The sequence below is a fragment of the Balaenoptera acutorostrata genome, chromosome 6, assembly GCF_949987535.1.
Source record: "Balaenoptera acutorostrata chromosome 6, mBalAcu1.1, whole genome shotgun sequence".
Taxonomy (NCBI): Eukaryota; Metazoa; Chordata; class Mammalia; order Artiodactyla; family Balaenopteridae; genus Balaenoptera; species Balaenoptera acutorostrata.
In genome coordinates, this window is record NC_080069.1 from 69,209,740 (window position 1) to 69,224,381 (window position 14,642).

The following is a 14,642-nucleotide window of genomic DNA, read 5'->3' on the forward strand; positions in this document are numbered from 1 at the left end:
TAAAGATTCATTGGAAGACCCATACTAGAATATCTATAGTTGTGCTAGTCAGATTAGCCCCATTGCCTGGAAAAACAAAAATACACAGGCTAACAAACCTCTGACTGCTTCGGAGTTGTTCAACCCAGGTGGGTATCACTGTACTATACTGCTCCAACAGTATTAAACTTTGAAAGCTCAGTTAGCATGATTCAGTCAATTATTCAGGTGTAGCATAGTGTAGAGTTTAAGAGCATGAGCTCTGAAGCCAAACTCTTCACATCCTGGGGCCTTAACTTTCTAGCAGCGTGACTTTTTTTTTTTAATTTAATTTAATTTAATTTATTTTATTTTTGGCTGTGTTGTGTCTTCGTTGCTGCACGTGGGTTCTTCTCTGGATGTGGTGAGCAGGGGCTACTCTTCATTGTGGTGGCTTCTCTTGTTGCAGAGCACGGGCTCTAGCCGTGCGGGCTTCAGTAGTTGTGGCACACAGGCTCAGTAGTTGTGGCTCACGGGCTCTAGAGCACAGGCTCAGTAGTTGTGGTGCACGGGCTTAGTTGCTCCGTGGCATGTGGGATCTTCCCAGACCAGAGCTCGAACCTGTGTCTCCTGCATTGGCAGGCGGATTCTTAACCACTGCGCCACCAGGGAAGCCCTAGCAGTGTGACTTTGGCTAAGTTACCTAAACTTTCTGTTCCTCAATTTCTTCATCCGTTAACAGGAGAAGATAATAGTAGTATTTTGCTCATAGGGTTTTTAGGGAGACTAAATAAATTAATACACATAAAGCACTCACAACATTGCCCAGCATCAGTAAATACTAAAAAAAAAAAAAAAACTTAATACCATTTATTAACTCTCTTCCATGTGTTTTCTAGCACTGTGATTACACACTAGAACACATGGAACTACAAAAATACTGTATTTGGATTAGAGTCACTGGGGCGCCAAAATACATGAATTAACTTCCAAAGGTTTGATAAAATATAACTCAAATGGTAGAGAGTGTAAAGGTTGAGTTCAAAGTGCTTTAATTATTTTCTGGTGATTCAATGGTTTGTGTTATTATTTCTAACAATGTTATTTGTGTCTTTCAGTTTGTTTTGTTTTTGGAAGAGGAGGAGCTATGCCCATAACTAATGACAGTATGTTTCACTCTTCATGTTTTTAAGGCAGCTTGGATATCTGGATCATCTCTGTATTCTCCATAATGCCTAGTGGCTACAGTAGGCGCTCAACCAATGTTCAATAAAGAGGATACATTATCATTTACCGTGTGTTCATTTCTGTGTCGTTAGAAACCAAGCTGGGTCATTATTTTGTTATGTTTTCAGTTTGACTGAATAAATATTTAACTTGAGGTGTAAAAAGAGGAATTGCTTTCCACTACAAAGCTGTTTGTTCTGAAACTAGCAAAGAACAAAGCATCTTTCTTTAAAAACAAACAAAACATGGTTTATCCAAATAAACATTTCCTAAATTTCCCCTAAATAAGTTTTAAGCTATCCTGTGTAAGTAACTTCTGCTTTATAGTAGCTCAAAATTTACCGACATGAGGGGCCCAGATGAATCAAAAAGGAATGCCAGAATTTTAAATGTGCAAATTGAAAAGAAAAAGGAATTCTAGTTAATTTTGACATTATGAAAGATAAAAAATTATAAAGTCTATCAATTTAGACTTTAACTTGGCACAATTTTAATTCACAGTTATTTTAACTTTTAAGATAGAAAAATTAAACACTTTAGCTTTCAATTTTTTATTTTTAAAAATAAATAAAATTTTAATAGTAAATACTTTTAATTTTTAAAAAATAGTTTTTAAGTCATCCATAAGAATATCAGTCTGGCTGGATTCATAGCTCTTGGAAAATAGTTTAATAAACCATTTCTTGGCATCAGTAATATCAATACACAAATTGATTGCAGGCTTTTAGAGCATCAAGCATTGTGCTAAGCACTCTAGGTACACTGCCTCATTTAATCTTTACTCCATTTTAGTCGCAAGGAAACAGGCTCAGTGAAGTTAAATAACATAGCCATGGTCATAGTGTTAAGAAGACTGGAACTTGGGTCTGAAGGATTCCAGGTGTTTAAAAGCACTCTCTCACTCTTCCCAAATGTACATACATTTCTCAATACAGCTAATTTTCTTTTCTCCTTTCTTTCATAGTCACTTGAAATGAAGCAACTTGAGAAGAGTTTGTGGTAAGTATAAACAGGTGTTTGCTGTTTTTGTCTTTTGTGGGGTTTTGCATTTTTTCTCCTAGATACCTGAATCATTTAAATCGAGTTTTTAAGTCTCCAAACACCTTCAGTGTCCTAGAAAGAGACCATTTTATTCTTGCTAAGTCATCTGTATCCAGAAAGGAAGAGAGATGGTTGACAGATGAAGGCTGCTCTCAGTCATTTGCTGTTACTAATATTAGTTTTTTCATTACTCAGTCCTGATGCAGCATTTTCTTTAATTCTCACAACAAAAACAGTTCTTCTAATCAGTTTCAGTTATGTAAGTTTTGTTGTCTATTGAGTAACTTCTCTATGATCTCTCCTTTCATTTTTCACCACTACAGAGCACTGAGGCGAAAACAGCTTTCTGTGTCTTGTCAAAGGCTGGATGCTTGATCTTAGGGCAGACAGCGAAACTTCCTCATGGTGAAGCCAAGATAATGAAAGGGAAAGCCTATGGTTTGGGGATTTTGATAGTCACCAATAGCCCCCAAAATGCTGACCAAAGCTTTACTTTGTGCTTATGCAAAAACTTCACTTGTGCTAAACTCAGTTCTCCGACTGGATAAATATAAGTTGGGATCATTCTTGCAAGCTTTCCCAAGGTTCAAATATTTTAGTTAGTTCATATCTGTGGAAGCATATTTCATGCCTATGGCAATATAAACAGTGGGTTGATTTGGCCTATTCATTCTTTTTTTTGTTCTTAATATTTATTTGGTTGCACTGGGCGGGATCCTTAGTTGTGACTTGTGGGCTCCTTAGTTGCGGCATGTGGGCTCCTTAGTTGTGGCTCGCTGGCTCCTTAGTTGCGGCTTGCAGCCTTCTTAGCTGTGGCATGCAGGCTCCTCAGTTGTGGCATGCGAACTCTTAGTTGCAGCATGCATGTGGGATCTAGTTCCCAGACCAGGGATCAAACCCGGGCCTCCTGCACTGGGAGCATGGAGTCTTAACCACTGTGCCACCAGGGAAGCCCCTGGCCTATTCGTTCTTTTATAACAGTTTCATTTATTATCATGAGGATCCAAACCCATAGCTGCTTAATCAGAGCTCATAAATAAATTGATCATGCTTTCACATACTAGAGGCTGTTCTGGGAGTGAGAACAGTGAAAAACAGGGAAAAATTAAATGAAAGAAAATAATTCAATACAGCTGGGCTCAAGTCCAGACTGAAATCCAGCGGTGGCTGAATTCAGTTGTTCAAACTCCCTCACCTCTGATGTTTGTATTTGGCCTTATACATTAATGAGAGTTATCATTTCCTTAAAAGCACATGGAAGTTCCTGGAAGGCAAATAACTGAGCACAGATTTTTTAAAATTATAATTTGTTTATTTGGAATAGGTAATAATATGATTCAAAAGTCAAAACCAATAAAATTCTCCCACTATAAACCCGATATGCCACCCCAAAGGCAACCAGTTTTAACAGTTTCAGATGCATCTTTTCAGATATATATTTTTTGCATATACAAGGAAATATGTATCTACATTTTTGCCTTTCAAAAGTGCAAAATTTGTATCTGAAAGGATGCATAGTGTACATAATATACAAATTAAGTGTATACAGTATACATACTACTTATTGTGAAAGTAAATGCTCATAGTATATGTGTTGTTGTACACCTAATTAATATAATGTACAAAGTGTAGCATATTGTACTCTTCTCTACTTTTATACTTAACAATAAATGTACCTTGGAGATCTGTTTCATGTCAGTACAGAGAAGAACTTCCTTATTTTTTGATGTGGCTGTCTAATACAGTATTCTGTTGTTTGGATGTGCCACCACATTTATTTAACCAGTTCCCTGTTGATGGACATTTGGGTTGTTTCCAGTGTTTTGCCATTATAAATAAAGTTGCAATAAATATCCTTATGCATATGCCATTTTGCACATATGAGAATATAGCTGTAGGGTAAATTTCTGCAAGTAGAATTTCTGGGTCATTTATAACTTGATAGATATTGCCAAATTATCCTTTTCAGGGTTGTATCAAGTAAATGTAAGGGATCACAGATTTTCTTCGATTGTTAAATTTAACCTGAATGAAAAAAAAAGAAACTGCTTTCCACACTGCTATTATCTGAATGTTTGTGCCCCACCTCCCAATTCACATGTTGAAATTCTAACCCTCAAAGGTGAGGTTATTAGGATGATGGAGCCATTGGGAGGTGCTTAGGTTATGAGGGTGGAGCTCTCATGAATGGGATTAGTGTTTTTATGAAAGAGACCCCACAGACATCCCTTGCCCCCTCCACCATTTGAAGACACAGAGAGAAATTTCCAGCTGTGAACCAGGAAGAGGGTCTTGGCTGGAACACAACCACGCTGGCACCTTGATCTTGGACTTCCCAGTCTCCAGAAAGATGAGAAATAAATTCTGTTTATAAGCTACCAATCTGTGGTATTTTGTTATAGCAGCCCAAATGGACAAAGACACACACCATCAGAGTTAGGCATCTTTTCCGCTCTCCAGGGTCCAAGTTGAATCTGGCTTCCTTGGTGAAGGCTTTCTAACCCATACTATTTCCTCCCTCCTCTATTTCACAGCATTTGCTGTCCTCTCTTCTCACTGTCTTGAGACATTTTTAAAAAGTCTCATCTTCTCTAACACTTGATTTATTACTTAATTCTTCCTAAATTTATATATCATTTCCTCAGTTAGACTGTAAGCTCCATGATAGCATGAGCCACATTAAATATCTTTGACTCCCCTACAATGCCCTGTAAATGCCTGGCATGTAGAAGATGTCCAATGAGTTACCAGACCCACTGAGATGTTTGTAATGGAACTGTGGGAAATGGGAGTGGAATTTCAGCGTATAAAGTGGTACATTCTAGGTTTCAGCTTTGGCATGGGCTTGGGGAGGAAAATCGACCCTCAGGCAACAAAGAGGGAGAGAAGAGGTGGAGGGACATACACAGAAAAATCAGATTAATATGTTGAGGTATGACACAATTCTGCCATAAAATCTTAATCTGGTAAACCAGTTACTTCTTGAGAATTTTCCTCCCCCAAAATGTAGGCTCTGGAACACTGTCCTAACTCAGTTTTGCCACCATTGCAGTCATCCCCAGGGGTCTCAAAGTGTGAATGTGAGAGTGTGTGGTCCTTTGGCTGGTCTCCAGCCTAGAGATTATTGCAAGTTTAGAGACAGGGTGGATCTTCACTGCCCTTTACCTCCCCTTCAACCAGGATGCTGCTGCCTATTTCCTCAGGCCTATCCTTGCAGTGGGTATCTCTTCTTAACATTTTTGACCTCCCATCCCCCTCTGGGTCATCCCCTGGTTTGCCACCTGGACTAAAAAGCTCTGATGAGGAATTAAATCCTGGGGTCATGGATGAGATTTCACTCCACACTCGAGGCTGCTGCCCATCTCCCCAGCTTGACTCTCTCCTTGGTGTGATTGTATTAGCCACTCTCATTTTCTACAAAAAGAGATCTCCTAGAGAGGTCACATTGACTGGAAGGAGGAGGTTGGGGATCTGTTTACTGATAATATTTCCTTGAGTGGAAATGCATATTCAGAACTCCTGCCCGCCCAGTTGCATCTTTATGCTATACTATCTGCAGTCAGATCATAAATTGGTAGAAAATGAAGTCAAAATACGATAGCTTCACAACAATAAGAAACTGAGAAGTGTATATCTTAGCCAATGTTCCACAACTTACTCTCCGTTCAAAATTAATGTCATAGTCTTATATATATAACATTTAAATGGCCATTTTATATTTTTCTGTTGAGGGAAAATATTTAAGTAAATAATCAGCAAAAATTATAATAAAAACTCTATTTAAAAAAAAAAAACCTTCCTGGGACTTCCCTGGTGGCACAGTGGATAAGACTTCACGCTCCCAGTGCAGGGGGCCCGGGTTCAATCCCTGGTCAGGAAACTAGATCCCACATGCATGCCACAACTAAGAGTTCGCATGCCACAACTAAGGACCTCTGGAGCCGCAACTAAGGAGATCCATGTGCCACAACTAAGGAGCCTGCAAGCTGCAACTGAAGAGCCCGCCTGCCGCAACTAAGACCTGGTGCAACCAAATAAATAAATAAATAAAAGCTTCCCATAATATCACTGTAATTATGCAATTACTTATTTTTGCCTTTTTAATGCTCCGGTTTTCGTTAACTTTCCGGATTTGGTAGCTCTCCAGGTAAACATGGTGCACTTTTTTGGTACACTTAATCACCAGCCCATGACATTAAATGAGATAATGTATGTGTAATCCCAGTGCCTGACATAGAGTACATGCTCAATAAATGGTAATTATTATAATTATTAATGATAAAACCCCACCACTAACAATTGCTTCAGTTTGGTCGAACTTTAACCTCTTTTAAAATATAAATAATTCTGGAAATATTTAAATTATATAGAGGTAATTTGATTTGTAGTATTAATTCCCTTGAAACTTTGTGGGCCTGGAGTAGGAAAAAATTATAAAAACGGCATTTATCTACCTTCACAAATTTGGTCAGGGATAGCTACAGTGAAAAAGCTAATTTTGAATTCTAAGTTTTAAAATAGTAATAATCTATATATTTTCTAAAATATTTAGATAAAAATATATTTGGTCCACTTATGGCAGATAGTCACATGCTTGTAAAAGGGATTGGAGTAAAAGCTTAATGACAGTTTATGGTACATTTTCAAGCTAACTTTCCTACAATATGGACCCTTCCAGTGTCACAAAATTCCATCCAGAACCATGACCACCAAAGCCAGCCAGGAAGATTGATCAGAAAGGTGAAATATACCGATGCCAACCATGCATTTTTATTGCTTTCATTGCCCAGCAGTGGCATAAAGATTATACCATCATCATTTCTACAAAGATACTGATACTCTTTCTTTAGAACCATCTAGAATCCGACATATAGTCTTAGAAATAGTCATCATTATCTTTTGAGAGTGTCTGATTTAGAGAAATGATCAAAAGTCTCTTTAAAGTAAGCCTGATGACTAAGTAATTAAATTAGTTGACATTAAATCTTCTTACTGTCCCACCCTGAACCAGGCCTTAATCCTCAACTTGACTTCAATCTAGGTTTCTCACTTCCTTTTCAGAACCTGATGATTGAAATACATCCAGCTTCATATGCATGGGCTTGCATATCCATGTCTACTGATCTGAGAAGCGTACTCTCATAAAGGAAAGCCCCTTCATTTCCCTATAGTTCTCTTGAAGACCACTTCTCTCCCATCTCCCTTCCCTCAGATCTTCAATTTGGACAACACAATTTTGACTCTTTTCTTGGTATTGTCCTAAAGGAAGCTATCAAGTGAGAGAGGATGAAAATTTTCAATGCATTCTTTAAAAAATTCTTTTGGTATTTTTTCATCACACAGGATGCAAGAGTATGCTGTGTAAACATAGAAGCTATGAAAAAAAGAACTAGGAAGGTAGCTGAAGATATTCCAAGTAACTGTCTCCATTGGGATGTTGAACTGGGAATGGTCTTATAAAACATGTAGAAAACAAGAAAATAGATATGTGGGTGCACTGAAGAACAAAATAAATAAGAATATTTTATTAAATTAATGCAGGTGTAAACAGTGACAATCCACTGCAGAACTAGATATCATCTCTGCCTATATCATTTACAATGAAACACAAGACAAAGGGATAAAGTGCCTTACAAATCCCACACCACAAGAAGGCATTAAGATTTAGGAATGGAGTAAATAGACTTTACGTCTTGCTGAACCAGAATCCTCACTTGTACTTCACACAAACAAAGGATACTGTCACTCAAACAAGGGATATTGTGCAAATGAACATGTACAAAAAGATAACAGGAAAAGTTCTATTGGAGATTCTGTTTCTTCAGCCTTGACATGTGGCAAAGCAAAGAAGGTCTTCCTTGTCAGTGATCCAGGTAAATGGCCAAGAGGGAAGAAATACTCTGGGACCTCCTGAGAGGGCATCTGAACTTTTGGAAAGCAATGTCTTAGGAGGCCTGTGTAGTGGTGAGAACTGGTGGGACTCAAGGGTTCAGGCACAGCTCACAGGCATCACAGGCCTTTTCTGGCACAGATGAAGGTCTAGGGTCAAGGTACTTGACTGGAATTTCCTAAAAGAACATGTAATTTTGCAAGTGTAACATCGAATTCAAGTTTATACTCAAGAGAAAACAGAAAAAATACAAGTTCCAGACATGATTCTGTCATACAGACTTAGCAATAAAGTCGTCCTTTAGGGCCAGGTTGACCCCATGTACCCTGGAAAACCCATTTTGAGAAACACATTCTCTCTTTGAGAAACACAAAATAAACCAAATCCAAACACAGTCATAGAGCAAGTACTCGACAAATGCTAGTTGTCTAAATGTAGATGTAGTAACTCTTTAGTATGTACCACATCATATGAAAGATAATAAGAGACTATGGAAAAGATGACCTAGAACAAACAAGTCATAGTGCCCAGCCTCTGGGAACTTCAAATTTGTTCTGTCTACTACATAAGAAATAGTATATTAAATAAAAATAGCAAAGGGCACAGCAGACGCATAATGCATTACCACTTATGTGAAAAAGAGCAAAAACTAAAAATATATACACATTTTACAAACATTTCCACATATGTTCATAGAATATCTTTAGAAGACAAATAAACAAAAGACAAGTGTTGTTGCTTCTGGAAAGGGAAACTAGATGAGTAGGAGGATGGAATGGAGACTTTTTAATGTCTCCTATTGGACTCTTTGAATTTTGAATCATGAAAAAGTATGAATTCAAAATTCAATTGCATTTAAATACAAAAGAAAACTGGGCTTCCCTGGTGGCGCAGTGGTTGAGAGTCTGCCTGCCAATGCAGGGGACACGGGTTTGAGCCCTGGTCTGGGAATATCCCACATGCCACGGGGCAACTGGGCCCGTGAGCCACAATTACTGAGCCTGCGCGTCTGGAGCCTGTGCTCCGCAACAAGAGAGGCCGCGATAGTTAGAGGCCTGCACGCCGCGATGAAGAGTGGTCCCCGCTTGCCGCAACTGGAGAAAGCCCTCGCACAGAAACGAAGACCCAACACAGCCATAAATAAATTTTAAAAAAATAAAAAAATAGAAAAATTAAAAAATTAAAAAAATTAAAAAAAGAAAACTGCTAGACAATACTAGGCACTATATAAATAAACATCAAATTGCATGGCAAAGGCAAACAAATCACGGGTAAATATAGTGATAGAAAAGGAATTCAAGAGCTGTTTTCCACAGTTTTAAAAAATCTGACATCTCATAAACTAAAATTGCTTTGATTATTACAATGTTTAAGTATTTTCAACTGTCCAGGAACACACTGGCTGGCTACCCAGAGCGTCCCCTCCTTTGGCAGCATTTCTAGACTTTCCTCCTCATACAAGCATTCTCCTCGAACACCTTATACTATGATAATGCACCACATTGTAGCAATACGTTTTCTTACTGCTGTCCGCATCATACCATGAGCTCCTCGAGGGGAAGTGCTTTATCTTGCTCACATCTGTATACTCAGCCTGGCACAGTGACTGACATGGTAGGGTGCTTCCTAAATGTTCACTGAATGAAAGAATTTCTTAAAGTAAAACAGAGCTGTAAATTGTATTCTAAAAGGACAGCGGGTAAAAAAAATTTTTTTAATTAAAAAAAATGTTAAAAAGAATGTGTATATGTGTATAACTGAGTTACTTTTGCTGTACAGCAGAGATCGGCACAACATTGTAAATCAACTATACCTCAGTTAAAATAAATAAATAAATAAAAGGACAGTGGGTGACAGTCTTGGAAATCTGAGGTCTGCTGTTTATTGTCTTGGGCAAGTTATTTTATCTCTGCTCCCTCAGCTGTGAAATGGGTAGAATAATAGTGCTTGCTACAACACAGCTGCTACAGGGATGAAATGAGATTATGTGTACACATAGTTGTAAAGCTGATACTTAAACGTAACAGATATTTTGGTAATGTATCTTACTTTGAGGTCTGAGAATAAGATTATCCAAGTCAGTCAAAGTATCAATGGGTTAAATAAGGTAATATCCTATACAAACCAATGGTTTGTTCTCTATGGTTCCTATGTACTGATAGTTATAGAGGATATCAAGCAACTTACAAATACTATATTTTGCTGGACACACACAAGTCATCAAGCAGTAAGTTTGGTCTGGTGACATAATCTTAACTTCTAATACAGCATATCTTCAAAAGAAATCACTCACAACCACACTTACATGACAAGACCCCACAGACTCAAAATAAATTAAAATAACTCATACTTAAGTACTGTTGCAACACAGAGACTCTCAATTACCCAGAAGACAAATCAACACTGAGTGAAGGCAAAGGGCACTTCTGCAGGAACTGACCATTAAATCAGGGAATCTCAACCTGTTTTCCTAGGATGAGTGATGGATAATTTGCATGGAGATTTATCATTCAGAAGTGTCCTTTCTCCTTTTCATATGCATTGATGAGTCTCCCAGTTATTTTGAAGTATCAAGGTTCCCTTCCAGGCTAAGGTTACCTTTTTTACTCCTTCTTCCTTTGTTCTCCTCTTCTTTCCCAGCTTCCATTTTCAGAGCTTGAGCCTTTTAAGTTCTACATCATCTGCAGTCCACTGGCCCATTGCATGCCTCTGGCCATGCCTAACCCTGACGAACTCAAACCACAGGCTGAGAATCCCTGCTTTAAGATCAGAAGTTTCAACGTCGGATTACGTCTCCTCAAATTGTGTATCTGGAGAGTGAAAATGAGAAACATAAGTTATATTTGCTAGATGATATAATAAACTTGCAATAAGAGAAACAAGCATATTATATTTATGTCCAATTCCCTTTACATGATAAAGTGTAACCAACCATCCTGGTTTGCCAGGAACTGTCCTGGTTGTGAAACTGAAAGACCCATGTTCTGAGAAAACCCTTAGTCCTGGGCAAACTGGGATGGTTTGTCACCCTAGGATGCTCCAAACAACACTCATTAATTAGCTTTACAACACAAATGAGTGCTATGGACTACATAACAAAACAAGCCTGAGCTTGTCCAAGGTAATTAGACTACTTTAAACTTGGGCTCATTGTGAACTGTGGTTTCTAATTACATTAAAAAGAATTAGAAACCTTAACATAACTTTCCTCTTAGTTCAATCATCTGGGTGAGGTCTTTGCGGACTTCTACAAATGTAGACATTTGTTGTGGAATGGATTTAAGTGAACAGGTTAAGGGTAAGGTTCTATAGTCAGGCTAGTGGGCCCCAACGCCTGATTTTTGCCAGATTTGTGTTCTTGGGCAATTTATATTATCTTCTTGACCCTCTGTTTTCTCTACTATAAAATGGGAATAATCCTAGTATTATCCTAGGATAATAAATAAACAAACCCTCTTTGATTTTGTGGAGGGAGGAGATTGAAGTACTGCACGTGAAGCAGTACACACAGCGCCTGATACACGTTTTATCTATCTATCTATCTATCTATCACCCATCCACATAAATCACTTTGGTCCCCTATTGCAGGGAGATGTTAGGATGCGGAGCAATAGAAACCTAACAGAGAGAAGCTGCCTCCTTCCCCCACCTCCGCAAAGAGCCATCCCTCTACTCTCCTTTGCCATCCCTAAATCTCAGACTGTGGGAATAGTTCTTATATCAGAGTTGTGAGGCAAAGAGGAGCCGGCAGTTCCAACAGTCAGCATTCTGTAAAATGAGGGGAGATTACGGCTGATAGCCTTCTCCTTGTTCTTTAACTTTTTGTTTACTTTTCCTTCAACTTCCGATCCCTGCTAATATTCTTACCATTTTGCTGCTTTGAGTTCATATCTCGGGTGCCACATTTTTCCACATCCATCATTCTCACTTGAAAAAAAAAAAGTTATTTTTATTTCCATATAACACAACTCTACATCCCACACAGTGACTCAAGTTTAAATCCCAGGTTCCTATGAAACATTTTTAATCCCTTAGGAAATCTAGTAGACTTCCGTATTCCAGGAGTCCCAACCCCTGAGGTTAATTCAACAGTTTAGGACACATGCTTTTGTTCCTAAATTTTCTTCAGGAGTATATACTTATATTTTCCATTCTTCCCCCAGAGATGTACCATATTCTGAGACACTTTATTATACGTTGGTTTTCTAGCCCTTTCTAATGCCAACTAATTATTTTTCACATGGAAATGCAAGTTGGCCACAGCCACTTCCTTGGACAAATCAAAGCCATCTCAGGTCTTCCTATCACTGAAACTGGATCCTTATATTCCGGCTGTCTCAGTTCTGTTAAGTACTTGTTCATTAGAAGAAGCTGACCTCCACTCCCTCAATTACACCACTTTCCCAGATCCACCCACCTCTTAAGGGGTTGTAGGGAATTTCTCAACGACTATTGGAATTCCCTTCCATTTTCCACTTCCCTATTTGTCAACAGATAACTCTATACACAGATCATCATCAGATCCTTTGGTGTACTTCTCAAAGTACTGGGGAAATGTTCGCTCTGAATCATCTTAAAATGAAAGGAAATTATTTGAATAGCCACATTTTCCTGAATTTTAATTGCCCCCTTGGGTAAATAGAGAAATACACACATTAAAATTATTTTGAAATCTATATAACACCCTCAGCCAGAAATCTTGCAAACTACTCTATGGTAAAAGTACCACTGCTCTCCATAAAGAACTATCTTTATTATTTAAAGGTCCCAGAAACCAGCTCAATATAACAGTGCAACTAATGCTTGACAAATTCAACTGAAACAAACAGGCATTTAGCTTTTTCTCTTCTGTAAGTCTGTGGTTATTTGCATGACAGAAAGAAATTGTTTAACACTTGGTCTTCTTCAACCTCCATACACAACCTTTCTCTCATGATCTTCACCCAGCAATCTTGCACAGCTTCACTATAATTGCTATCAAACAGTGGAGTGTCTTTGTGCTACCTTGCAGAGGCAAGTCAGGTTTGCTTGCAGCCATGATCCAATTCTCACCCCCTTGGAAATGTTACTACAAGTGTTCACTGCCGCCCTTCAATGAAAGTGATGCTGCAGAACAGTAACTAAAAACCTACTTTGCATAACTGAAAGTTGGCCCTGGAAGGGCACGCTAATAGGAAACCATTTGATAAATCACTGTTTCCTGCTGGGGGCACCCCTAGCATTTTGGGTAGAAAAGCTCCCTGTTACATGGGACTATTCTGCAGATTACAGGAGATTTAGCATCCCTGGCTCTGCCCACTAAATGCCATTGTGACAACAGTAGCACTCTCATACACTTCTCCTCAACCCCAATGGAGACTATTACAATAAAGGAAATACCATCTCTTTTTAGACAGAAGATGATTGTCAGGGTTACACTAAGGAACAACAGGAGAGCTCCCAGAATCACCAAGTGAGTCCTCTTTTTTGCTGGATCTGGATATGGTTCTGAAAAACAAAACAAAATTAAAAGAAACTGACTAAAGATAAAATCTTCTTTGGAAGGGGTCAAGAGAAAAATCATCTTTGATGCTTAATTTAGGTTAGTATTAGGTTAATTTTCTTAAATACCATAAGTTCCTTCCCAGTGAGTGGCTGGAATGGTGAGATACCTCAGATATGAAAATGGGAACAGCATGGAAAAGTGGAAGCAGCCCAGGCTTTGGACAGATGAACCTGGGGTTAAGTTCTGCTGCCACTCACTAGTTTTGAGATCTCCAGTAAGTCCTTTAACCAGCCTAAAAAATGGAAATGATAATGCAATTTTTGTGAGGCTAATGTTTATAAAGTGCTTTTCACAGGGAGTGGCAACTCAATATTATATGGTAGCCTTGATTATTTCACTTCCTGCATTCCTTAATATAAAAGGTAGCAGCCTACTGCACATGGCAAAGATGGAACATGAAGGCCAACTGGCATTGCCAAAGAGCTCCTGCTTCCCCATATCTGTGGCCATGATTGGGACCATTGTTTGCTATCTTTTCTTTCTCCACAGTTTGAACATCTTGGGACATCTAATCATTGGCACCTCTCACCAACCTGTCTCCAGCCCCATGCAGGAAGAAAAGGGGTCTTACGGCACATGATGCTCAGAGACTGCTAACTCTCACCTCCCACCATTAGCCATGATCCATGACTACCTAGTTCAAGCTTTAAAGCTGCAACCGTAGTCAGCTTTTCTCTAGTAGCTTGCAGTTTACAAAGCCTGTTAATAACTTTATGAATTAGGTGTGCCATTTTTTTTTTTTAAATCCCCAGGTTACAGATGAGGAAACAGATTCTGAGCAGTTAGGTGAGTTAACCCTAGGTCTTCCCACAAGTAAGTTATCATAAAATAGCTTTTAAATGGCAGGAACCTATTATACTAATGCAGCGCCTACCAAAGTGATTCACACCCCAGTAAGAGCATCTCTTCAATTTTCTAAACTTCTTTTGTTCTTTTTGTTCATAGGACCACCCTGGATTGTCTTTTCCTATTGTTTGCCTT

The 14,642-nt window shown here is 38.6% G+C and overlaps 1 protein-coding gene across 4 annotated transcripts in view; it reads right to left on the minus strand.

Annotated features, from left to right (window-relative positions):
- Nucleotides 1–7,072: 7,072 nt before the first annotated feature.
- The window catches only part of CD274 (CD274 molecule), a 33,778-nt gene continuing 26,208 nt past the window's right edge, over nt 7,073–14,642 (minus strand). For all 4 annotated transcript variants that reach the window (XM_057549381.1, XM_057549384.1, XM_007182198.2 and 1 more), the window contains 3 exons: nt 13,496–13,603; nt 11,984–12,043; nt 7,073–10,926 (listed from right to left, as the gene is read on the minus strand). In XM_057549381.1, coding sequence (XP_057405364.1) covers nt 10,904–10,926; nt 11,984–12,043; nt 13,496–13,603 — 191 coding nt within the window. In that variant the 3' untranslated portion in view covers nt 7,073–10,903. The remainder of the gene's footprint in view (nt 10,927–11,983; nt 12,044–13,495; nt 13,604–14,642) is intronic.